This window comes from Pteronotus mesoamericanus, unplaced genomic scaffold (assembly GCF_021234165.1).
Source record: "Pteronotus mesoamericanus isolate MK-2021 breed Mesoamerican mustached bat unplaced genomic scaffold, CSHL_Meso_final scaffold_167, whole genome shotgun sequence".
Classification (NCBI taxonomy): domain Eukaryota; kingdom Metazoa; phylum Chordata; class Mammalia; order Chiroptera; family Mormoopidae; genus Pteronotus; species Pteronotus mesoamericanus.
This window is the reverse complement of record NW_026555308.1, coordinates 41,357,506-41,385,420: the sequence shown is the minus strand read 5'-3', so window position 1 is coordinate 41,385,420 and position 27,915 is coordinate 41,357,506. Positions and strand designations below refer to the sequence as shown.

General features: G+C 32.6%; 1 protein-coding gene across 1 annotated transcript in view; it reads left to right on the top strand.

Moving 5' to 3' along the window:
* The window catches only part of FER (FER tyrosine kinase), a 399,396-nt gene that overhangs the window by 149,985 nt on the left and 221,496 nt on the right, over positions 1-27,915 (top strand). The window contains exons 12-13 of the mRNA XM_054589991.1: positions 6,461-6,553; positions 20,354-20,557. Coding sequence (XP_054445966.1) covers positions 6,461-6,553; positions 20,354-20,557 — 297 coding nt within the window. The remainder of the gene's footprint in view (positions 1-6,460; positions 6,554-20,353; positions 20,558-27,915) is intronic.

Below are 27,915 nucleotides of genomic sequence, written 5' to 3'. Positions count from 1 at the left end.
GAAAAGTGTTTTAGTCAGAGACAAGTGTCTAAAAACTGGAATGGGAAATGAGAGGCTAAAAAAAGTGCATATATGCACATTTTAATATTACTCTATAGAATTTATGATAATGCAACTTTTGGGCAGCTTTTCAGATTAATAGACTTAATATTAGGGTGTTTTTGTTTTGTTTTGATGTTTAGGGTAGCTGATGATTACTTTACAAGGTAAATGTCCCATGATTCTTTGTCAGGTGTGTATTTATTTCCTAGGCCTACTATAACAAGTTACCACAAACAGGGCAGCTTAAAGGCAACATAAATTTACTCTTTCGCAGTTCTTCTGGAGACCAGAAGTCCAAAAATCAAGGCTTCTGCAGAGCTGGTCCCTTTTGGGGATTCTGATCAAGAGTCATTCCGTGTCTCTCTTCTAGCTCCTGATGGCTACTGGCAGTTCTTGGCATTCCTTGACATGTAGACACATCACTCCCATTTCTGTCTCCTTCTTCACATTGTTTTCTCTCCTGTGTTTTTTCCTCTTCTATTTAAGTCTTCTTAAAAGGATAGTGGTCCTTGGATTTCGAACTCACCTGGATAATCCAGAATGGTCTCATTTTGAGATTCTTAATTTAATTATATCTGCAAAATCCCCTTTTACAAGTAAGGTTACATTTATAGGTTCTGAGTGGACATATCTTTTGGGGGTTCATATCCAAGTGTAATTTTTCAAAACACTGAAATGCACAGTTTCTAACTGAGCAGTCTATCAGCACTTAAATTGATGAGTCAGTGAGGTCCTCGTAAGGAAATGGGTGTGTATCTTGCACTACTGGATAATTTATAAAAGGAGTACCTTTAGCCATTTTTTTTTTTTTTTTTTTTTTGCTCATACATTTGAGAAAAGCACGATAGAATGTGAATTGTGTTTAGATATTGAACAGGAAGGTTGCTTATTATCTCCTCCTGCTTGGGTCTTCTTTCCCTGGAGATGGTCATCTTAAGAGACACAGAATCAAGAAAGTGAGCAGAATGACATGACATTTTACAGTGTTTCACCAAAATCTACCCTGTTATATTATGAGTTTTCTTAGCATTGTTATTTTTAGACAAAATTTTGATAATCATTTAAACATTTGTTTTGCACACTTGGTTCCCAGTTTCAGTATTTCAGAATAAGAAAACACTCGACTTAGCAAGAGGACTGTCTTTCTTTTAATAAATATTCTTAATATGCAAGCATCAAAGAAAAAAGACAGGATGACAAACTAGGTTACTTAGCAGTGAATACTTCTAAAATGATTTGTCTTCAGTCAGAACCCAATTGCTAAAATAAATCATTTAGAAACTTTTAATACTTAAATTTTAATATCCTGATGGGTATAGAAACTGTATCCTTCATTCTCCCCAGCAAATCAACATCTTCAAAAGACTTAAGTTATTTGTTATTTATAAATACATTCCTTTTATGAAGGACATATCAATATTTGCAGTATTTCATTTACATTATGGAGTCATCAACAGCATAGAATTTTTTTCAGGAGACAGTCTTTTCTGGGTTTAAATTTCCCTATAGATATAAAATCCCTTCAAATTTCATGGCTGCTTTGCATAAGTAGTCCCAAAGATATCTGGCACGCAGCCTGGAGTTTGAGTGTGAATGTTGTTATCTTTTTCTTGATTTGTATTGCCTTGTGATTTGAGTGAGTATCTAACTGTTCCTCCAGGGCCAAGTAATCACTTTCAGTGCTCCTTCCAAGAATTTATTAGATTGGGTTTATTTACACAAGTCTATGAGAAATAATAGTTGGTTGTTTTAATGACCCATTGTTAATAAAAAAGTGTTCCGGTGGCACTTTTCACTAGAGTTCAGCTTCCCATTGGTAGTTAACTTCTGGTGGTGGGATGTGACTAAGTGCCCTGTAAGGGAAGTAACTGCGGTGGCCAGTGTTATTATGGAACACTTTAGTTTTTAGTTTTTCAATTACAGCTGACATTCAGTATTACTTTATATTAGTTTCAGGTGTAAAGCATAGTGATTAGACATTGGTACAATTTACGGAGTGCTCCCTTTGGTAAGTCTAGTACGCACCTGGCACTATGCATAATTATTACAATATTATTGACTATATTCCTTATGTTGTGCTTTACATTCCCATGATCAATTTGTACTTATTAATCCCATTCACTTCTTCACTCAGTCCCCCAACCCCCCTCCCATCTGGCAACCCTCAGTTTGTTTTCTCTATATGTGAGTCTGTTTCTGTTTTGTTTGTTTGTTTTGTTCTTTAGAATCCCCATATAAGAGAAATTATATGGAATTTGTCTTTCTCTGACATTTCACTTAGCATAATACTCTCTAGGTTCATCTATATTGTTGCAAATGGTAAGATTTTATTCTTGTTCATGGCTGAGTAATAATCCATTGTATATATATTGAAATTTGTACCACATTTTCTTTATCCAAATTTATTGATAGGCACTCAGGTTGCCTCCATATCTTGGTTATTGTATTATAAATAATGCTACAGTGAACATAGGAGTGCATATATCTTTTCAAATTAGTGTTTTGGATTTCTTTGGGTAAATACCCAGAAGCAGAGTTGCTGGGTCATGTGACAATTCTAATTTTAATTTTTTGAGGAATCTCTATACTGTTTTTCATGGGAGCCGCAGCCTTTTGCAATCCCACAAACAGTACACGAGGGTTCTCTTTTCTACTATGGAAGTCTTCTGTGTGAGTTTTTTCTTTGTTTTTTGTTTTTAATGAACAATGCAATGCAATTGACTGAGGAGTTGGACAGTGGTTACAGAATTTTTAAGATGAAGATTTTACCTAGTCTAGTGCCTTCCTATTTACTGGTATGGAAGCTGAGAGCCAGGGTAGTCAAGTAATTTGCCCAGATTCATAATCTTTATATTGTCTGACATTAGAACCTTATTCTACTTCATTGCCTTCTTTAGGAGCCGTACTTTGATAGCTGTTTTGTGTTTTTTTGTTTAAAGTTGCTAGTTTGTAACTTGCTACAGCACCTAAAAATGCTGTCATTTGGAAGAGCTGTTAATTTTTTTCAAAATCACTCCGTTCGGCAAAACCTCCATTCTTTGCCTTTTATATCTTTGCTTGTGCTTTACTGGACAGGGGATGGAGGTAGACTGAGAGCCTGTTTTAACAGCAATTTGAGAGCTTTAATGAACAGTACTTTCAAAACTTGATAGATATGGGGTTTTTTTTAACTGTAAGTATTTAGATATCGTTTCTTACAGAGCTTTTTATAATTGATAACAGGCAAACTTTTAATCATTATGAAATAATCTCTTGGCTTTGCAGATAGAGATATTGAGAGACCCTACTTCATTTAATTTTAAAATAATAAAGATTATTCTTAAATGAGATATGAAACTGATACTGCATCAAGAACTTTCTAGATAGAGCTGTACTTAAAGCATTTTTCTGGGCATAGCATCAGAATATTATTTTATAACATAAGGTATTATATTAGAGCATTATCTCTCCATTCCCCCTCCTCTGGCCCCCAACTGTGTCCCCGCTGAGGGGCTGTCCTTTTGTCACAACTAGTTTCTATCTCCTTAATCTAGATAAAGTTCTTTACCTTGCCAATATTTGAGGAGTGTAAAATGAGTGTATCAGGCAAAATTAGGCTCTCTATCCATGGTAACTGAAGGGAAACTTTTAAATATTAACTTTTTAAAATAGCCATTTAATTCATTGATACAAAAATCAGCCTGTCAGTGAGTTTAGCACAGCATAATGTAGTATTATGTAGCCTGTAATTTAAAGCAGATGTGAAATGCAATATAGATTGGAGCTTTGACAAATGAGTTTTATGTCTTATTTGTAGAAATATAGGCACCAGGTGAGCTGATACAGGTTAAAATGCTGTATATACTCTATTTGCATTTGATTACTCCTGTCTAAACCTTAAGGTTGACTTATTTTTTCTTATAATACAATTTTTAGACCAAACAATTTAAAGAGTGCCTTTAAATGAAAGGGAACTTTCACTAATTGTATCCTCTCAAACATACACTATATTATGCTTCATAACTTAATATAATGGAAGTGATTTTTGGAGTCTTTTGTATCCTACACCTGGACCTATACCAGACTTATCTAATGTTATATTCTTAAGAAAAAAATTTTTGATTTGATATTATCAAAGGGTTTTGGGGGAAATGGTTCTTTCTAGGGTTTGATGCCCGACGTGTAGCTGGAGGAAAGTTATTACTACTATCTCAGAGGATTATGAAGTCATATACACAATGCTTTCAAATCCTTAAAACTCTCCCCTGAATTTTCTACTTTTGTGCATAACCTCCCTTGTAGTTTTCAGTTCTGTTCTCATGGTATTCATACATCGGGACCATATTCTGTCTGTTGTTTTAAGAGCATTGACTCAGAGGAGAAGCCTATTGCTTTCTTGTGGAGCTTTCGTTGCCAAACAGGTGAGGTTAGCACTTTGATGGCATCTTCCTGACAGTTGTAGGTAGCAGCAAGGTCAACAGTCATGCCACTGCTGCTACTAATACCACTGCCACCTCCACAACCACACAGAGTCAGGAGGAGAAATCTCCCAAAGGAGTAAGAAAAAGTGTAAATTGGGCTGGGGAGTAGAAAACTATAGCTGCTATGGTACTTTCCAACATGTGTGCTTTACACCATCGTGTATTTCTTCATAATGCTAACTACAAAGAAACTGCTGTGTATGCCTCGCTTGCCATTCTTTCATTCTCCACAGCCTGGCTGGTAAAAATGTTTACCTTCCTAAATGTTTTTATTTTAGAACACTTCTCAAGCAGCAGAGATAGACTTTTTAAAAAACCCAGAACAGCCAAGTAAGTTGAAGATGAACATGCTTTAAAGAAAGGTCACCACACTCCTGCGGTACTTCAAGGCTGTCTTTCCTCCAGCATTTCTGGTAGCTCTGTTACTACTGTGATTTTTACTAAAAAGCAAAACTGAAGCTGCAGCTAGGAAGGCTATAGAATGCATGCTCACATTCCTAAAAATTCATCTTAAAAAGTGAAGATTTATTTCTTAAAAGTGATTTTATTAAATATTTACATGCTTTTAACATGTTACTTTTTAATCAGTTGTAGTAATTTACTTGTAAGTACCCTCTGAGGAAGGCTTGTATTTTTTCATCCTATAGATGTTCAAATTGAGGTATAGATATTTACTTATGTAGGACCATCAGCAAGTTATATGTGAAGAAAAAGATGTTGGGATTGTCTGATAAGAGTATCATAAGATTATTTTAATTATTAATATGTATTTGTGGAATAATAAGAACTATTAGTACTGTAACTATTAGAAAAAAAAGTAAATAAGTAAAAGTAGGTAAATAGACAAAAGTGGGATTTCAGGCTTGAGCTTGAGTATATTAGGTAGCATAAGGCCAAAAATGTGAACATTTATTATATACAGACATATACACTAGGTATTGGAGACATAGGAAATAAAAGGTGTTATTCATGGCCTGCTTTAGTTATTTTCCACTAAAAAGTAAAACTGAGCATCGCTACTGCTGGAAGGTATGGAAATACAGTACATGGCAATAGGATATCTTGTCTTTTTGTTTACTGCAGACAAACAGCTGAAATGTAGTCCTTGGGAAATTCACCAATGCTTTCACTGCAAACCCTCACACATGCTTTTCATCATTCTTTTTCTTACCTCCTAATAATCGTTTTTGTTTTCCTTCTTTCTCTTCTTTTCTACCCTTTAACTTACCTCATTTACTTGCATATATAAAAGTGAATCTACAGATTTGAAATGTTAATAAAGGCTCCTTTAAGTGTGGTATATGAGACTCAGAAATATACATCCTATGGCAAACAGCAATCTGGGTTGACTTTTCCTTAGTGGTAGTCGTGCCTCTGTCTCCTTATTTCACTCTGTCCTCCTGTTAACACTGCCATAGTTGTTGTCATTGTCATCCTGCTCCCTCTCTTCTTCCTCCTCCTCATAATCATGTGGATCTTTGGGAAACTTCTAGCTACTTAAGTGGCATTCATTCACTGTCTTAAAATGTGTTCTATATATTTTTCCCTATTATTTTTTTCCTTGAAAATCCTGTGCAACTACAGTGCTTTCTGAAATCTTCTATTTGAGACTGGTTCTTAGTAGCTTGTGTCTTTGTTCTCCCTTCATGTTAATTTTTATTTGGTTTGCTGTGAATTTCCTTTGTATTTCTTGTTTTTGCTCCTCTCATGAATTTGTACCTCTTTTTTATTTTTCTCCAGTCAAGACATTTATTGAGGGAACAGGAAAATAACGTGCTACAGAGTTTATATGCATTTGGTTTTTTGTCATCTTCAATGTCAAGAAGTTTATATTTTATTCAATTGGAAAACATGATGGATGGATATGAAGCTATGGATCAATATCTAAACACCTGCATCCCTAAATATGCATAATAGATATTTACTATTGCTGAAGGCTTCTTTCTTGCTCTCTCCAGGAAAGGAAGGAAAGGCTCTCCAAATTTGAGTCTATTCGTCATTCAATTGCTGGAATAATTAGGTCTCCAAAATCTGCATTGGGCTCTTCAACAGTAAGTAGGATGATGAACTCTGTTACTGAAAATAATCATTACCTAGCTCTTTCTGATATACCAATGAATATCATATGTAAATTTGTCCTTACAAATGGAAATGTAAATAAATATTTTAACTTTATATATGTATATGTGTCTGTGCATGTGTGTATATAGTAAAACCCTGTCTAACATTGATCTAGGGAGGAAAGAAATAAACTTGTATTATAGAGTTCCTGCACTGCAAATAAATATTACATTATTTGAACTTTGGTATTTAGTAAAGAATAGTATAAACAAATCTCTTTTCCAGTGAAGCATTTTTATAAAGCAGATTATTCTACATGCATTTGTACATGCATGATTTTATGTGTGTTAATGTTTTTTAGAACATTAAATTATAAAATTGAAGTCTAAAAGTTGGGTTTGGCATATTACAATAGTGCATGGAATATTAGTTATCTTCAGTAATAATGGCTATATCCAAGCAAAATAAAAAAATATTCTTATCCTCTTCATATAGTAAAAATCTGAAGGGTTTTTTCACTTCATTGCCTGTAAAAATTAATTATCAAACTTTTTATTTTAGCCATGCCTTATTGATAATAGAGCTTTACAATGACATCTTATTGAATGCTGGTCAATACAACAATACTGAGTATAAATAATGACATGATTTCCCCCCAACTCTCTTAAGTTTCTAATGATGATATCTTTTTCTTACTTTTAAAAAGTTTTCCTGTGTAAGACAATGCAACCTAGTCTTATTTAGAAAAAGAAAGTGTTTTCTAACCACAGGTTAGTTAAATTTCCATTCACATTTGGATTTATTTGCTATAATTTTTTTTTTAGTATGTAAAATATATTCCCTTACGTATTTCACTTAAGCAACAATTTGTTATACGCAAGTAAGGAAATTAGCAGGTACTTTAACAAAAAAGAATAAAATTTTTATATAAAAGAGATTTTTTACTTACATTTCAGCCTTTGATGTTGCCCTTGTCACCTCCCATATATAGAAGTTCCGTGGGAATAGGGAGGGAGCTGTGAACTAACGGAGACCATCTCATGTGGCATTAAATAGCAAGTGAAAATAAAAATAATTATAAGCAAAAGCAACACGATAGAGGAAGTCTCTTTCAAGACCCATTTCCTACTCTTTTTTTCTTAAGTAATTGATTTATAGTTTTACAGATAAGTAGTAGTTCATTGGACTTGGCCTATTATGATTTGACACTCAAAATAACTGTAGGAGACTGAATAATTTAGGATAAGTTCTGGAGACCTTATGGGGTAGTTTTTCATAACTTTTATTTGAGTAAAAAGTATTTGAGACAAAATTTTTTTAAAGCTTTAAAAAAGAAAAGCAAAACTGGATTTTGAAAAGAAATGTTCATACCTCGGTTAGCTTTTCATAAATTTATTTAGCATTAAAACAGAAATGGCATACTTAAGTTGTCATTAATTCACTTTTATTTCACTTAGGTCAGAGGTCTTTATGCCGGGTGTTTACTGGTGATGTAATTTATGAAAGGTGTCCCCCCTCAATTTCCTTTTAAGATCAAGCTTGACTTCAGTAAAAATTTTTAAATATTTTAGAACCAGGGCCCATTATAAACTCAAAGTTTCCTTTAGTTTTATTCTTTGGTGTAAAAGGAGGAGAGAGGAATTTAAAGCTTCAGAAGTTTAACAAGTACCAAAAAAAAAAAAAAAAGAAAAATTCTATGATAGTGGAAATGGGCTAATATTCTACATGTTTGTTTTCCCCACAACCTAGGACTCATAAGAACCTTGTGCCCTCAATACGGGCCTCTAGGAGTATAACAGTGGCTTCTGAGACTTCATGTTATATGTATTGCTTCAAAGCTCATAGTTATGGGAACTTCAGCTTTTGTCTCTAAATCAGGATTGATCAGAGGATGAGAGAAATTTTGTCTTTTAAGACACACCATGTCTAGAAACAGAGAAATCTAGTTAGCTCATTATGATGGAGTTATATAGGCTTGGCTATCCTAAAAGTACGTTGGGGATATTATGAACAATCTTAATGAATTGATGGTATAAACCATAACTTTTTAAATATGTGAAGGTATTTACATGTTATTTTCTCCATTTAAAAATGGGCTTTACCTTTCTTAAATAAAATTATTAAATTGACAGTGATTGATTTTGGTAAGCCTTTGGTGTTTACAAATTGCCTTTTCCTGACATGAATTGAAATGCCTTTCCCAGTAACATGTCCTTCATTCAGAGATACATTGTGATCTTTTTAAAAATAAATTATCAACACTCTTAAATGCCCATTTACTTCTAAGAAAATATTCCCTCTGTAATTGAGAATTTTGAGAATGTTCACTTCCTCAAGTCCCAGTTTACTACATTTGTATTTTCATGATGTAGGCAATTATTATTTCCATCACTTCAGTGCCCTTTGGTATTTCCTGATTTATTTAAAATCTCATGAACTGAAAAGATTGAGGCAGTGTGTGGTTTATGATGCTGTGTTACACTATGAATAAATATACACCAATATTTCTCTAAGGCCTTAGATATCATGCTTATTTGGAGAAGAAGGTTTTTCTCCTCAAATACATAGGTAACTAAGGTCTTGAGACTTAATGTGAATGTGAAAGTTTCAAATGTTAAGCATGATTGGCCGAGATGCATAACAATTTAGGCACTGCTTAATTATAAATACATTTTTTTCTGACATAGCATTTCTTAGAGTATTCTAATTTGGTAAAAGTAAAACAGAAGGGAAATTTTTAATTACTATAATTTTTTTCTCTATAAAAAACTTTACAACATGGCATAGTTAATCATATTTAAAATATTTTTTAGTGCTATACTTCATGTAACATAAAATTCACCACTTTAGAGCATACATTTAGTGGTTCTTAGTATACTCGTTATGTTGTGCAACTATCATCACTACTTGCAGAACATTTCAAAGTCCCCAATAAGATACTTTATACCCTTTAATACTTAGTTTCAGTCCCCCCCCACCCCCTTTCCCATTTTGGATTTGCCTATTCTGGACATTTCACATAATTAGAATTATACAGCCCTGGCTGATGTGGCTCAGTGGATTGAGTGCCAGTCTGCAAACCAAAGTGTCACTGGTTCAATTCCCAGTCAGGGTACATGCCTGAGTTGCAGGCCAGGTCCCAGTAGGGGCATGAGGGAGGCAATCACACATTGGTTTTTCTCACCCTCTCTTTCTCCGTCCTTTCCCTCTCTCTCAAAATAAAATAAATAAAATCTTTTAAAAAAAGAATTATATAATATGTGATCTTTTTGTGTCTAGTTTCTTTCAGCAAGTATAATGTTTTCAAGGTTAATCTTTTTTTTGTGACTAAATTATGTTCCATTGTATGGATTCATCACATATTATTTATCCATTCATCAGCTCATGGATATTTGGATTATTTCCTTTTTTAGCTATTATGAATAATGCTGCAGTCAACATTTATGTACACTCATGTTTTCATTTCTCTTGGTTGTATACCTAGAAATTACTGGGTCATATGGTAATTCTCATATGTTTAGTTTTTGAGGAACTGCCATACTGTGTTCCACAGTGATTGCATCATTTTACATTCTCACCACCAATATATGAGTGCTTCAATTTGTTCTCAATTTCATCAACACTTATTTTCCTGTTTTTTATTAAAAAATTAAAGGTATCCTAGTGGATATGAAGTGGTATGTTATAATAGTTTTTATTTGACCTTTTCTGATAACTAATGATGTTACCTTTTTAAATGCTTATTGACTTCCTGTATATGTTCTCTTGAGAAACGACTTTTCATTTCCTTTGCACATTTTAAAATCAGGTTGCTTTTTAATTGCTGAGTTATAAAAGTTCTTTATATATTTTGGACACAAGCCCCTTTTATGATATATAATTTGAAAATTCTTTTTCTCATTTTGTGAATTATCTTTTTACTTTCTTGATAGTGTCCTTTGACAAAGTTTTAATTTTGACAAAGTTCAGTTTTTCTTTGATGGCACATGCTTTTGGTGACATATCTATAAAAACATTGTCTAATCCAAGGTCATGCAGATTTTTACCTTTGTTTCCTTCTGAGAATTTTATAGTTTTAGTCCGTACATGTATGTCTTTGATTCATTATGAGTCACTTATATATGGTACAAGGCAGAAGTCTAAATGTATTCTTTTGTCTGTGGAAACATATTTAATTTAAAATATTAAAACAGCAACAACTATGATATCACTGTTTATCTACTCAAAGAGCATATAAAAATTTGAACTTTAAAGCAAAATTTTTGATAAAAGTAGAGCAATGATTTGCATTATATCTAGGGATATGAAAGTAAAATTAGTCATAATGGTATTCCCATTGGACTTGTCATCACTATTTATTTTAGCATTTTAAACAGTGTGCCTAAAATATAGAGATACCTTTGAAGAGAGTCTAACAGCTGATTTCAATGAATGGTTTTGATGGAAGGAAGGATGTAAGATAATTAGCTGACAGATGAATTTGGCATTAACAATATAGTTTCTGATGATAGATGTTTACTAATTATTGTCATGATCAGAGTAGTATTTTAATATGTTATATCAGCTCCAGGCATGTAGTCTTTTTTCAGTTTATGAAAGGTGTTAAGTAACCTGTGAGTACTTCCTGGGCACTAAGACCTGTTCCACATGCAGCATCTTACCATGATGCAGGAAGTTATAATTTCCATTGAGAACTCTTTCTCAGACACTGCTTTTGAATTCAAAGCCAGAGATGTCAGACAGAGTTTACTGTATAATCTGAATGCCTACTGGCAATCATGAAGGTCCATTTCCACTGCAAGTCTTTAAACCACATTATATTTAATGAGATCTGTTCCAGTCACATCAAGAATACAGTCCTTTCTCCAGAGTCATGTTTTTAATGGAGAATTTCTATAAAAAGTGGTTGAGCAAACAGCTTGGGCCTCCATCTTACAGCCCCTCATAAGTACTAGTTGCACATGATCTATGGAGTGTATAGCACTTCTAATAGTAGCACTCTTTGAAAAATGTTCTTTATAATAGAATAAAGTACATTTTGGTCCAAATAATTGTTTTTTTAGACATCAGAAGAATATTTAATCATTTAACTCTTGTCTCCTTAAAAATCATATTTTTCTATACTCTATATGAATGTTTTTTAAAAATTTTTGAATTACTTTGTACTAGAATTTAGAAAGTAAAAATAATGAAAAATAAAGATATGCTTCCATTATATAGAATAATATATTCAATATGATTTGTTTGGTTGCTTTTTAAACAATTAGACAATTATAATTCAGCTGTGTTTAACTTGTACATTTGTTATAATGGTAACATTATAATGCTTGGCTTCCACCATCAGCATAGGGCAACATAGTTCTTTTTAAGCATAACAGCTTAGACTGCTTGTGTTTTTTAGTGTTCTCCTTCAAGTCTACCAAAGCAACTTTAACTTCCTCTAACAAGGCATGCTATTTAATTCAGGTTGAATATTATATATTTTAAATCTTAGCTGTCTTCTTGTATTCTTAAATCTTAATTTACCTCCCTCCTTTTTTTCTGCCCAGACACTAAGATGTAGATAAACAAGAAACAAGGGAAATAAAAATTAACTTTTTTGCATCATATCACAGCCATATACATACTGAATTCTTCTGTACAGTTAGGCACATTTAGGAAGACTAAATAGTGTGCTCAAAATTGCAAGTTTTTAATCACTAGCATTGTCACATGCAGTTTTGAAGAATGGCTCATCGGATTTATTTTCTCTAATTTTATAGGGAGCAAATCTATTTTTTTATATTTGCTCAAATGATTAAAGCAAATGACACAGATCATGTCAGACTGCTACTATGTTCTATACAAACAATTTCAACTCGATGATACATATGTAAATTTATGGAAATATGACATATTAGATGTGTCATATGGTGAGATGTGTATATAAAATTAGCATTGAATAAAGTTAATTGACTAAAATGTGTTGTTATTGATATTGTGACATTAAAGAGAGAGTATTTGAGACTGAAAAAATAAAATGAGAAAAAAGTGCAGTGAAATGATCGAATGAAAGGATGAATGAGAGTCACAATCACAATTAGAAAAGGTAAATGGATAAAAATAAGGAAGAGGAAATAAAACAATTACTAATAAAAATATGAGTAAAAGAACTAAAGATACAGGTCTTTCATTTGTTAAAGGAGGAAATCAGAAGTTATTGGAGGAAACAGGAGGGTTAGACCAAAAATGAAAGACCTTTAAGAAAATATATTTTGCTAGAGATGGTGTCTCTTAAGAGAGATCAAGATGGTACATAAAAAGTCAATCAAGAAAATGAGAAGTGGTAGAACTAAGGTAATTGAGTTTGGTCCAGTTGTCTATAGTTCAACTTTAGTTCTCAATGTCTCCCATCTTGAACAATTCGGTTCTTGACCAAATTGTTCATGGAAAAAAATGTCTTGGTAGTCTTACGAAACTTCAGATTTTGACCCAATAATCCTTTCATGCTGATACTAAAGTTTCAGAAAAAGGTTACATAAGAAAGAGAATTTCTTATCAGCATGTAATTCTGCTTACTCAATATGCTAAACAACAGTTATATTATTGGCTAAAGACTAAACAAACTCAAGTTCCCAGAAAAGTACAAAAAATTGTTTATTAAGACATTTATGGACAAGAGTTTTGTTGCTAGCTTCATTGTGGAAAATGAACATTAGGTAAAATATCTTTGTTTTGGTTAATGATACCAGAGCATGAAAAAATGATCAATTCTACTTTATCATTAAAAAAATTAAAATTTGTAGAATTAAGATAGGCCTTAGTACCTGTTATGGACACAACCACTGCTCTAATTAATTTACATCTTACTTGTCTATCCGGAAGGCAACTAAATCCTCATGAAGATAAATTATACAGAATGCTATTTTTTATTATTTTAAGAAGTAACTCATTCAATAAATTCAAAATGTAACTGGAAATTTGAAAAAGTGGCAGAAAGAACATTATCACTCATATTTTATGTTAAGTGCTGTTCAACTACCAAACTCTAAATAGTATAAAATACATTTTTCTTGTGTATTGTTACACTTCCACTTCCTCTGAAAATAGCTTTTACCACCACTAGGCAGATTCCTATTTAAGAGACCAGTATTTCCTGCCTTTTGCAAGTGTTCGGTGACTCTCTTACTTCTGATTGTATGGCACTTGATTCTTAATCTCCTCCCAAAATTTCCCTGGGATATATAACTTAAAACTTAAAGGGATCTTTGTGAAATTTTTGAGAAATGTTTAGAATCCTGTGAATTACTTGTAGTCACCCTGGTATTTTATTAAACTACATTTGAAAGAATTTATTATTTACATTATTAAAGTAATAATTAAATTTATAGAAGAATAAAATGTGTCATTTTTTGGTTATTAAAAATTCAGTAAAAATTTTAATGTTCGCATTAAAGTTCTATTTAGCTTGTTTAAGCTTATTGAAAGGTTTACTCATATGTTTTCCATTCTGCTTTATTTTAGTTTCTTTTAAAATTGTTTCTTAACAAAGGTAACAAGAGAAAAGATTGATATTTTATAATGATGGAAGGCACATTACAACAAGGAACCATAACACTTCTTAATATGTATGCACCCAATCAGGGAGCACCAAAATATATAAAGTAATTATTCATAGATCTAAAGGGATAAACAGACTGAAATACAATCATAGTTGGAGATCTTAATGCTCCATTGACAGCTCTAGATGATCACCCAAACAGAAAATTAATAAAGAAATATCTGCCTTCAATGAACCATTAGATCTAATGAACATAATTAATAGATACAGAGTTTTCCATCCCAGAACATCAGATTGTACATTCTTCTCCAGTGCACATGGAATATTCTCAAGAATAGATCTTATGTTGGGTCACAAAACTAGCCTCAATAAATTCAAGAAGATTGAAATTATACCAAGCATATTCTCTGAAGACAATGCCTTCAAATGAGAAATCAACTGCAAAAAGAAAGTAAGGAAGCCCACAAATATGTTAGGTTAAACAACAAACTACTAGAAAATGACTAAATCAAAGAGAAATAAAAAGTGAGAGCAAAAGATATAGAGACAAATGAAAGTGACAACAATACAACATATCAAAACTTCGCAGATGCAGCAGAAGCAATAATAAAAAGGAAGTTTTTATCATTACAAGCCTATCTCAAGAAACAAGAGAAATCCCAAGTAAACAACCTAACATTACATCTTAAGGAACAAGGGGGAAAACAAGAAACCAAGAGCAACTCAAAGTCACCAATGTCAGAAGAACAAAGGAAATAATAAAAATAAGAGTAGAAGTCAATGAAATAGCAAAAAAGACTATACAAAAAATTATTACAACAAAAAGCTGGTTCTTTGAAAAGATTAATTAAATTAACAAACCCCTGGTTAGTCTCACTAAGGAAAAAAGAGGAAAGACCCATATATACAAAATCAGAAATGAAGGAGAAGTTACCCCAGACACCACAGAGATACAAAGGATCATACTAGAATACTCTGAAAGACATCCAAAACGTAGGGGTAACAGAAGGAGAAGAGGAAGAGCAAGAAATGGAAAACTTATTTGAAAAAATGAGGGAAAACTTCCCCAATCTCGCCAAGGAAATAGACATGCAAGTCCAGAAAGCTTAGAGAGTCCCAAGGAAGCGCAAACCAAGGCACATCGTAATGCCCAAGATTAAAGATAAGGAGAGAACCTTAAAAGCAGCAAGAGAAAATTAGAGAGTTATCTACAAAGGAGTTCCTATAAGACTGTCAGCTGATTGCTCAAAAGAAACCTTACAGGCAAGAAGGGGCTGGAAAGAAGTATGCAAAATCATGAAAGGCAAGGCCCTACATCTGACATTACCCTATCCAGCAAAGCTATCGTTTAGAATGGAAGGGCAGATAAAGTACTTTCCAGATAAGGTAAAATTAAAGGAGTTCATCATTACCAAGCCCTTAGTATATGAAGTGTTAAAAGGACTTACCTAAGAAAAAGAAAATCAAAACTATGAATAGTAGAAGGACAAAAAACTCACAACTATCAACAACTGAACCTAAAAAACAAAAACAAACTAAGAAAACAACTAGAACAGGAACAGAATCACAGAAATGTAGATCACATGGAGGGTTATCAGCAGAGAGTGGGAGGTGGGGAAAGCAGGAAAAGGTACAGGAGATAAGCATAAGTGGTAGGTACAAAATAGGGGGAGGTTAAGAATAGTATAGGAAATGGAGGGACCAAAGAACTTATATGAACGACCCATGGACATGAACTAAATCAGCTTGGGGTGTGATGCTGGAGTGGGTAAGTGCAGGGTGGAAGGGGATAAAGGGGTAGAGAAAATGGGACAACTGTGATATCATAATCAATAAAATATACTTTAAAAAGTCATCAAATTTATATGGAGCTATGAAAAAACCCCAAATAACCAAAGCAATTCCGAGAAAAAAGAATGAAGCCAGAGGTGGTGTACTACCTGACTTCAAATTATACCTCAGAGCTATGATAATCAAAACAACATGTTATTGGCAGAAAAAGAGACACACAGATCAATGGAACAGTATTGAGAGCCCAGATATAAAACCACATGTATATGGGCAGATTATTTTCAACAAAGGAGCCAGTAACACACAATGGAGAAAAGTTTCCTCAGTAAATGGTCCTGGGAAAATTGGAAAGACATTCAAAAGAATGAAACTAGCCTACAGCTTGTCCCTATGTACAAAAATTAATTTAAAGAGGATCAAAGACTTAAATATAAGATCTGAAACAATAAATTGCATAGAAGAAAACATGGGTACTAAACTATGGACCTTGATTGTGGAGAACATTTTGTGAATTTAACCCCAAAGGCAAGCGAAGTAAAGGCAAAATAAATTAATGGAACTGTATTAAACTAAAAAGCTTCTGACTAGCAAAAGAAACCAACAACAAAACAAAGAGGCAACCAATCAAATGGGAGATGATGTTTGCAAACAACAGCTCTGACAAAAACATCCAAAAATATATAAAAAACTTAAAACCAAACAAACAAGCAAACAATCCAATTGAAAATGGGCAGAAGGCCTGAACAGACAGCTCTCCGCAGAAGACCTACAAATGTTAAACGGATATATGAAAAGATGTTCAACCTCATTAGCTATTAGGGAAATGCAAATCAAAACTACCATGAGGTACCACCTCACACCTGTTAGAATGGCGGTTATGAACAAGTCCAGTAATAACAAGTGCTAGAGAGGTTGTGGAGAAAAGGGAACCTTCATTCATTGCTGGTGGGAATGTAGACTGGTACAGCCACTTGGAAAACAGTCTGGTGGTTCCTCAAAAAAAAAAATTAGGACTAGAGTTACCCTATGACCCAGAAATCCCTCTCCTAGGTATATATCTACCTGAAAAACTCAAAAACATGTATTTGCAAAGATATATGCATCCCTATGTTTATTGCAGCATCATTCACAGTGGCCAAGGCGTGGAGACAACAAAAGTGTCCTTTAAAACAGGATTGAATAAAGAACATAGGGTATGAATGGAATACTACTCAGCAATGAAAAAGATGAAATACTGCCATTTGTGACAATATGGATGGACCTTGAGAATATTATACTGAGTGAAAAAAGTCAGTCAGAAAAAGCTAAGAACCATTTGATTTCACTCATATGTGGAATATAAAACTGAAACTCATGGACACAGACAGCAATGTGGTGGCTGCCAGAGGGAAAGGGGTTGGGAGTGTGGGAGGTGGAGGGCATCTAGTATATGGTGATGGAATATGGTTTGACTTTAGGTGATGGGCATACAGTGCAACATACAAATCTAATATAGAAATGTACAACTGAAACCTATATGATCTTATTAAGCAGTGTCACCCCAACAAATTTAATAAAAAAAAGAAAAAAAGAAAATGGTTTCTTAATTAGGTAGTTAATTTTAATAGAATCTGGATGTTGATTTTTTTTTTAATACTTTATCTTTACCTGTCAGAAAGAGCTCATATTATACTCAGAGTTTTGAGATAAAGACATACATACTTGGAAATTAGCCTGAACTAGAGTAAGGAAAAAATGGCCTATTACACTTACCCACAAATATTTCCATTTCCTAAAACTGACTCCTCATTGCCTCTTTATTTAAACCAATCTTTTTATTTCACTAAGTCCATTCCTGGAATATTTTTAAACACAAGGCTCAGGGAAAAATAACTAATGAAACAGCTGGGTCAATCAGGAAATCTTGTCTTATTAAGTATAACTTATTAACTATATTGGATTAACTATAACTTTAAAGAGGAGGCTTCTCCTTCACCATATCTTTGGCAAAAATCTTAGGTAACTTATCAAGAAGGAAAGAATCTTTTCTTTCTGAGGCTTAGAAAGGTTTGATATTTGAGGTAAAAAGTCATTATGATAGCTCTTAGGATGTTGGATTTTGTTGCTGATACATCCTACATTCTATTACTGTTGAGCCTGCAAAACTGTACTGGAATTTCATTAAAATCATATTAATAAAAATGTACCTTCCAATGATTGCAGAGAAGTTCCTGAAATACCTGACACACCCAGACAGGGGATGCCTGACCTTTCCCTGTGAGTGTGTGCGTACGCATGTCTACATATGTGCTCACACTAACTTCAGCCTACATTTTTTAACAGTATATTCTATAGGCTGGGGAGTAACAGATATCTAAGCTTCCCTTCCTACCCAAAAGAAACTAAGAGACCCAAAGGACCAGAGTGTAATCCCTATGAAATAACAATACAAGTTCCTTCTTGTTCATACTTTTAAAAAAATGTTCTTAATCTCACATCTTTAATGATTTTCTCAGAATATTAACTGAGCTTTTGTACTTCAAGTGCCCTTCTTAAGTAAATGAATTCCCCAGATTCTGCATTCTCCTAGTACTAAATAAATTGAATTTGGGAGGATAGGTTGAGTAGGACAAGAAATGAAGCACATATGCCATTCTTGTTTGTGATACTTTTCTATTATGTAGACCTTTTTCACAGATAATGGTGACAACAAGTTCTTTTAAGGAAGTAACACTGAATTTATTATTTTTTTTCTCTGAAGAAATAATGAAATACTTTTACCACTGGCAAGGCTTGGAAATATTTCTATTAGAGTAAAAATTTTTAGTATTTACTATAATGAGATGTACTGTGATAAAATCTTGGAGAAGAAATATTTAACCATTTGACAACCTACTGTAAGAACTATTCACTATTAGTGTAGTATACACAAAAAAGTTAATTTTGTATAGGTTATGAATTTGTTTTTTAAAGCAACATACATACTCGTATGTGTATACATATACATGTATATACACACATGTATTTACCACTTATTGTGTCTGGTTCTTTATATAATTTGTGCTTTAAACGCACTTTTGCTAACAAGATTTAAATATTTTGGGAGCAAAATACTATATTTATCATAATTAGTATTAACAGGAAAAAGCTTATTTAGCTTACAAAAAATTTCCATGTATAGTCATATGATGTATATATTGAAAGAATAAAAAATGTCGTAAGTGGTGAAGTACCATCCAAGATGTGGACTCTTAGAAGTGTATTTGGGATTTTCCAAGGTTTTTTGATTTTTGTTTTTGTTTTTTAATCAATAGGATCAGTTTTAGATACTCTAAAGTGAAACTTTGTCCAGTAGGGTTTGGGCCTCTTCAGTGCTACAAAACAGTGAAGTCTGTCTTCAAAGCTAGTTTTAATTATCACAAAGATACCATTCTTTGTCTCTGTATACAGTTCATAATATAATATTAGCCTGAAAAACCTCATATGTGAGTATTTTCCTTTCATATTATTAATTATAATTTCTCAATTTATAAATTAAATAAGGCATTGTATATATTTTGAAAATCTTAAGAGTTTGTGAACATTATTGTACATTAACTATAAAGTACTCTTGACCACCTTGGGCAGTTTATTTCCTGTGGATGATTAAAAACAAACAAACAGTGTTTTAGTTGTAATCATAAAATGTGTGATTATGTTTATTATCAATTAGAAATATCTCAAGAAAATATAATCAGCTCTTAGTTGTCTCTGCTATTTGGTCTTACATTTGGCCTCCGAAAATAACAGATAATTTGTTTTTCATGTCATGCTCATGGGTTACATTCTTCTCTTGTTTTTGTCACGTTTGTAACTGCATGTTGGTGGTTTTCAGTAATGCTATTTCTCCTAAGTTTTTATCTACCATTGCTGTGCTGGATCGGGGCCAACGAATGAGGATAAGAATGGGAAGGCACAGCAGCAAGGCTGTCTCAAGTGAAGCCTTAGGTAGCGCTCCTGGGATGTGTGATATGGATAGTCCACAGCCTGTGTAATAGAGAGTTAATTCCATAACAAGAAATAACTTTTAATTTAAATAAATTTGAAGTTCTGTGATACATTTCTCTTATAATACCTTTCTTTTATTTGTAGTTCTCTGGGTTAATAAATTTTAAATATATGGATTTGTTTTATGATACACTGAAGACTATAAATACGTATTAACTCTAAATGCTGATATTGTGTGTACCTATGTATGACAGTTAGAAAAAACAAATAAACTTAAATATTGAAGGCTATTTATTTGTGCTAAACTTGACCATCAGTACTCCCTGTGATGTTTATTTAAAAATTATGAAAATTTCAGATTCATCATATAAGTTTTAATTGGTCAGTTAAAGGGAGGGACATATTTAAGAAGCATTTGTAATTGCTATGAATTTTACTAGAAAAAATTGCTATTTTTTCTAATTTAGTTTTTTTCCCCCAATATTTGCTCAAGTTCTGTGATACGCCTCCCATAAGTGAGAAGCCTCTGGCGGAACAGGAATGGTACCATGGCGCGATTCCCAGAATAGAAGCCCAGGATCTGTTAAAACAACAAGGGGACTTCTTGGTGCGAGAGAGCCATGGGAAACCTGGTGAATATGTCCTTTCTGTATATTCTGATGGACAAAGGAGACACTTTATCATACAATGTGTTGATGTACGTTTCTAATTTAGTTTATATGTATATTCTGATGTAGTGCATTGTGGTATAAGGGTAATAAAATGATGAATTTTTAGTTTTTTGATAAATGCCTGTAACAGAGTTTAGCACTTAATTTGCTTTTGCTGAATTCCTTAAATACAATACTCCAAAACTCACTAAAATGTTAATCTTATTAGGGAAATATGTACTTCAAACTATTGTAAATTAAAATAGTTGTTATGCATAAATTTTTAAAATGCTTGAATTAAATTCGAACATTAAAGGTATTTTAAATTAAAAATAGAAATAATGTGACTATCATGATTTTTCCTTTTTACTGGAGAAATTTATTTATGAATTTATTCTTTTGAAACATGCCCTTGATATTGCATTCAAAAGTGGTATCATGAGAGATTTTAAAGAAATATTTTATTAAATAGTGATAATAAAATTCCTTAATGAGTGACATACTGATGGTTGAACTGATTTTATGATTCATTTAGGATTCAGTATTTTTTCCCTTCATGTATAAGCTATTACTTGTTAACATTAATAAACCATAAATAAACATTGATGAAAAATTTTAAAATGATCTATTAATATCTCTTGTTCTAATACTAACATACTTATTGAAATTTATTTAAGCATTGCTAAACTATGTTTTATGTTTTTTACATTTCTTATTAAGCTTTAAACAGATGAAGAGTAATCTTAAAATTTTGTTTAACTTTATGACTGAGAAATTTTAATATTTTGGCATATGAAGGACTTGATGCCTCTATTTGTCATTTTTCTCTCCGCCATTTCCAATGGCATGCATTTGCAAGCTGCCAGTCTACAGGCTTTCAGTTTTTGTCCAGGCACCATAGTGACATAATTACCTTACAAAAGATTAAACCATTGTCATTGGATGAACCTCAGGGGAGTTCTTAAAATAGATACAGTGATCAGTAATTACTATATATATATATCAATGTATCTATCTATCTATAATTCTGAGATGAAATTCACATATCATAAAAATAAGCATTTAAAAGTATATGGTCCAGTGGCATTTAGTATATACATATCTAGTAACTACTTAAATGACAACAAATGCTATTCAGGTGGGCTAAAAGAAATATCTATTAAAAGTATGTATTATAACTTTCACCTTGTTTGTTTTTTTGCATAGTATACATACTTCAACTTGATAATCACATTTGCTTACCCTCATACATCTGACTTACTGTTTCTAGTAGTGTATACTGCCTTATTTCTTTGTTTCTTATTTTATTTTTTATGCTATTACAGTTGTCTTACTTTTTCCTCCTTTTTCTCTCTCCACCCACATCGATAATCAGTCCCCTCACCGTTGTCCATGTCCATGGGCCCTTCATGTATGTTCTTTGACTAATAACCCCTTCACCTTTTTTCAGTCAGTCCCCACCTTCCTCCTCCCCTCTTAAAGCTGTCAGTCTGTTCCATGAATCTATGTCTCTGGTTCTGTTTTGTTCTTTAGTTTATTTTGTTCATTAGAGTCCTCTAATAAGTGAGATTATATGGTATTTGTCTTTCTCCCACTGGTAATTTCACTTAGTATAACATCATCCAGTTCCATCCATGCTGTTGCAAAAGGTAGGAATTCCTTCTCTCTTTCTGGTGCTTAGTATTCCATTGTGTAAATGTACCACAGATTTTTTTAATCCACTCATCTACTGATGGGCCCTTAGGCTGTTTCCAAATCTTGGCTATTGTAAATAGCACTGTTATGAACATGGGGGTGCATAAATTCTTTTGAATTGGCATTTCTGGATTCTTTGGGTATATTCCCAGCAGTGGAATCACTGGGTCAAAAGGCAGTTCCATTTTGATTTTTTGAGGAAATTCCATTCTATTTTCCATTTTGATTTTTTGAGGAAATTCCATCTATTTTCCACAGTGGCTGCGCCAATCTGCATTCCCACCAACAGTGCACTAGGGTTCCCTTTTCTCCACATCCTTGCCAGCACTTGCTGTTTGTTGATTTATTAATAAAAGCCATTCTGATAGGTGTGAAGTGATATCTCATTGTGGTTTAAATTTTCATCTCTCAGATGGCTAGTGATGTCAAGCATTTTGTCATATGTCTATGGGCCATCTATGTGTCCTCCCTCCTTGGAGAAGTGTCTACTCAAGTCCTTTGCCCATTTTTAAATTGGATTGTTTGTCTTCCTGGTGTGGAGTCATGTGAGTTCTTTATATGCTTTGGAGGTTAAACCCTTGTCCAGTGTTTCATTGGCAAATATGTTCTCCCATACAGTCGGCTCCCTTATTTTGATGATGGTTTCTTTAGCCATGAAGAAGCTTTTTAATTTGATATAGTCCCATTTGTTTATTTTTTCCTTTATTTCCCTTGCCTTAGATAATAATGCCAAAAATATTGCTATGTGAGGTATCTGAAATTTTACTTCCTGAGTTTTCCTCTAAGATTTTTATGGTGTCATGACTTATATTTAAGTCTTTTATCCATTTTGAGTTTATTCTGGTGTATGGAGTAAGATGGTTGTCTAGTTTCTTTTTTTTCCCATATACCATTCCAGTTCTCCCAACACCATTTATTGAAAAGACTGTCTGTATTCCATTGTATGCTCTTGCCTTTTTTGTCTGCTCTTGCCTCCTCTGTCAAAAATTAATTGACCTTAAAGATGTGGGTTATTTCTGGGCTCTCTATTCTGTTCCATTGACCTATGTGTCTGTTCTTATGCCAATACCAGACTCTTTTGATTACAGTGGCCTTGTATGTTTTGATATCAAGTATTGTGATCCTTCCAACTTTGTTCTTCTTTCTCAAGATTACTAGGACTATTCAGTGTTGTTTTTTATTCCATATAAATTTTTGGAATATTTGTTCTAGATTTGTGAAATATATCATTGGTATCTTGATAGGAATTACATTGAATCTATAGATTGCTTTGGGTAGTATGGACATTTTAATGATGATAATTCTTCCTATCCATGAACATGGTATACACTTTTACTTATTTGTATCTTCAGTTTCTTTTTTCAGTGTCCTATTGTTTTCTCGGTACAGGTCTTTTACCCCTTGGTTAAATTTATTCCTACTTACTTTATTTTTGTTGCTGTTGTTGTTGCAATTGTAAATGGGATTGTCTTCTTAGTTCCTTATTGTTCATTATTGGTGTATAAAAATGCCATCAATATTTGAATATTGACTTTGTATCCTGATACTTTGGCGAATTCATTTATTAGGTCTAGTAGTTTTTTTGGCGGAGACTATAGGGTTTTCTACATACACTATCAGGTTGTCTACAAATAATGAGAGCTTTACTTCCTCTTTTCCAATTTGGATGCCTTTTATTTCTTCTTCTCATCTATCACTGTGAGTAGGACTTCTAGTACTGTGTTGAATAAGAATGGTGAAAGCAGACAACCTTGTCTTGTTCCTGATCTTGAGGGAAGTGCTTTTAGCTTTTGCCCATTGGGTATGATGTTGGCAGTAGGTTTTTCATATATGGCCTTTATTATATTAAGATTTGTTTCCTATATTTACACTTTACTAAGCGTTCTTTTTTTCATAAATGGGTGCTGGATTTTAGGAAATGCTTCTTCTGCATCTATTGATGTGATGATATGATTTTTGTCTTTCATTTTCTTTATGTTATGTATTAGATTTTATTGATTTGTGGATATTGTACCATCCTTGCAACCCTGGAATAAAACCCACTTTAACGTGGTGTATGATATTTTTGATGTATTGCTAGATCTAGTTTGCTAATGTTTTGTTGAGGATTTTAGCATCTATGTTCATGAGAGATATTGTCCTGTATTTTCTTTCTTTGTTATGTCTTTACCTGGTTTTGGAATTAGGAAAATACTGGAAAAAAATTTGGAAGCGTTCCCTCCTTCTGAGTTTTTTGGAGTAGTTTGAGAATAGGTGTTATTCTTTGAATGATTGGTAAAATTCTCCTGTGAAGCCATCTGGCCCAGGGCTTTTGTATGTTGGGAGTTTCTTTATTCCTGCCTCAATTTGATTAGTTGTAATTGGTGTATTCATTTCTTCATCTTCTTCCTTATTCAGTTTTCGAAGATTTGTATGTTTGTAGAAATTTTTACATTTCACCCCGGTTGTCCAATTTCTTGGCGTATAATTGTTCACAGTAATTCCTTACAGTCCTTTGTGTTTCTGTGGTATCTGTTGTTACTTCTTCCCTTACATTTCTGAGCTTATTTATTTTGGTCCTCTCTCTTTTTTTCTTGATGATGAGTCTGGTTAAAGGTCATTCCTTATTTCTTTGTCAAACTTCAATAATTTGTATGTGCCTTTGTTATTTATGTAAATACACTTTCCTATTACAACATGTAACCATGCTGGCAATATTTATAAAATGGCATGAGAGTTGTATAGGTAAAATCAAAGGTAAAGTATAAAATAACTATACATATATATTTCCTTCTTATATTTTAGGCTATGAGACTTGTGGGTTTATATGATTTTTTTACATTAAATAAGACTGAAATATTTTTTATTACCACTTCCAGTTTAAATGTAACTATAGGAACTTAGTATTCTTAGAAACAAAGAAAGGGTACATTTGCAATTATAACTTGTTTTTAATATTGCTATTTTGTTTTGAGTGACTAAAGTGAACAGTATAATGTATTCTAAAACTAAGACATTGTTACATGTTCACATTTGAAGATTTTATTTGGCTTTCTTCTGTTACTGAAATTTTGCAAAGATCTCTATTAAGATTAGAGTGCGTATATTTCCATAAATGCCTCAAGTTTTTCGCTGCGTAATTTTACTTTGTTTGGTCTCACCAAATAATCTTGAGTTCTTTAATCAGTTGAAAATAGGATTTTGAAGGAAATATAGACTGGGGAGGTTTTAATTCTTTTTCATATATGTAGGTGAATCTTCTGTGAGCTAAAATTATCCATTTCCTTTGTCATATACCTGTTACTTAAAAGTGGATCAATAAATGGGGAAATACATTACCAGATATTTAATAATTTCCTCTTATATTTCAATCAAGGAGTGTATAATGTAATAGATTTTAAAATCTATACATAAATGAGGGGATAAGAGAGGAAGACATAAAAGAATATGGGATTTTAGAGAATGTACAGATATTAAGCAGTCAGTCAATGTAAAAAGTACTGGACTGAGAAGACTTGGGTTCCAGTCCTGGCTCTTCGCTTTACAAGCTCAATGCCATGGGAGATAATGGAGTTAATAGGTTATACAGTGATTATGAGAATCAAATTACTGAATATATACTTTGTAGTTGTGGAGTGCTATGCAAATATTAGGTATTTTTATCACTCTTTGATGACTCTACTTAAGAGAAAATGCAAATATTACTTTGGAAGAAAAATTGATATAATCAGAAAAGTTAATTTATATTTTTTTGTTTCTATGAGATTTGTGAAATTTAAATAGTAATGAAAGTGTCTTAGAATTTGTATATGTACTGTCTTTATTGTGGTGATTTAGAACTGAACGTGCAATATTTTTGAGGTATGGCTGTATTTAAATTTGAGGTATTCATTGATCATGAATAATGTTATTTTTAGCAATAGTGCTTCTGTCAGCTAAAGTCTAGTATGGTGATTATTTTGAAGCTTTATTTTTTATGCATATTACAGTCATTTCCTAACATGGTGTGAAACTGCCATTATAACTGATCAAGATGGACGCACTTTCAATTTTTAATACTCTAGTGAAGAATATCTGTCTCTTGTTTTAGCTGGTTCAAGCAAGAAGAACTGTACCTTTTTATTGGACACTAACTGTATTAATTTCATAAAGCCAGGTATATTAAACAAAGCTAAGAATATCTGAATATAAGTGTATTTCTAGGGTTACTGATCTATTCCATAATTACTAACTTATTTTATGGTGCTTGATATGAAGTGATATGTAGAGTTTGTACCTAAAGCTGTTTATTTTGGGCCATAAATATTAATAGATTTTCATAGAGATTTAAGTAGCTTTGTTCTATTTGATTAAGTAAATATATATTTATCAGATCTTTGTTTTTATATATAAGAAAAGAGAAAATACATGTGCTAAAACAGAAGTACTCCAGGAAAAAAATTGATGCCATTATAGGAAAGTGCCAATTATATTTCTCTAATTTGTTTATCTTACAAATGAGTGTTTATCTAAGTGCTTATTTTTGCAAAATACCATGTTATGCACTGTAAGGATATGAAACCAAAAAATGTGGGTCCTACTTCTCAGTTGCCTTAAAACCTAGTAGGTGAGACATTAATAGATTTTATAAATGGAGAAGTGTTAAAGATACAGAATTAAGAATGATTGAGCCAAGAAATTTGAAATAACATACAGTGATGAGTTAAAAATAACAACATAATAAATATTTTTAAATGAGAAAAGCTCTATGTAATGATACATCATCTTTTATGTCTTCTTTCATTCATTCAGGAAATATTATTTGAGCAAGTACTATGTAAGACCCAGGAATATGGGCCAATAAAAATCATCACACAAAAGGGGAGGTTGTAATTACTATGTGAAATTTGGGATTAGTTCAGTGCATTAAATCATCATTCATTCAACAGATATTTATTGGATTTCTGTCATGTGCTAAATTCCCTTTTGAGCTCATGGAGTTAGTCTCTGAGTGTACCCATTAGATTTACATCCTTTGTTTTGTTGCCACAATCTTTAGGCTCTTTGAACTATTCATGCTATGGGACTTTTGGAAGATTAAGTGAAAGGAAGTAGAAACCCAAAACTTGTCTGGATGATAGTTAATTCCAAACATGTGGCCTTCTTATTGTACACTTATGATTATTTAACCATCCAACTCCAACCATTTAAGGACTCAAGGAAGGCAATAAGTACCTTGTAGTCAAAATGACACTAAGATACAATTTTCTTTGCTTCTGACACATAGACTTAGGAAACTTCCTTCTTAACAAAACAAAGCCATTTCAAAACTTTATTAATGTTCATTTCCAGGAAACACTAATTGAGAGAGTATTCTTAAGGCCCAGGAATATAATGGTGGAACTTACAGTCCAGGGGGGATGCTCACAGTCATTCATAAACACACAGTATATAGAATTATAAACTACAGTAAGTGCTGTAAGGATACACAGCACTATGAAAGCTTTTAACTGGGAAAGTTAAGAGAGTTAAGTTTGCGATACCATTTGAATAATGAATAAAAGTTAACTAGGAAAAGATATACCAAGGCTTATTAATAATTATTTTTAAACTCCCCAAATTATTCCCGTATACTGGTTTAATTGGTTATCTGTAAATAATCAATATTCCATTTTTATTTGAGAAAGTTAAAGCTGATGTTTTATATTTTTAGGGGTTTTACAAAAAAAGGAGTGTTTCAGTCTTTTGTTTT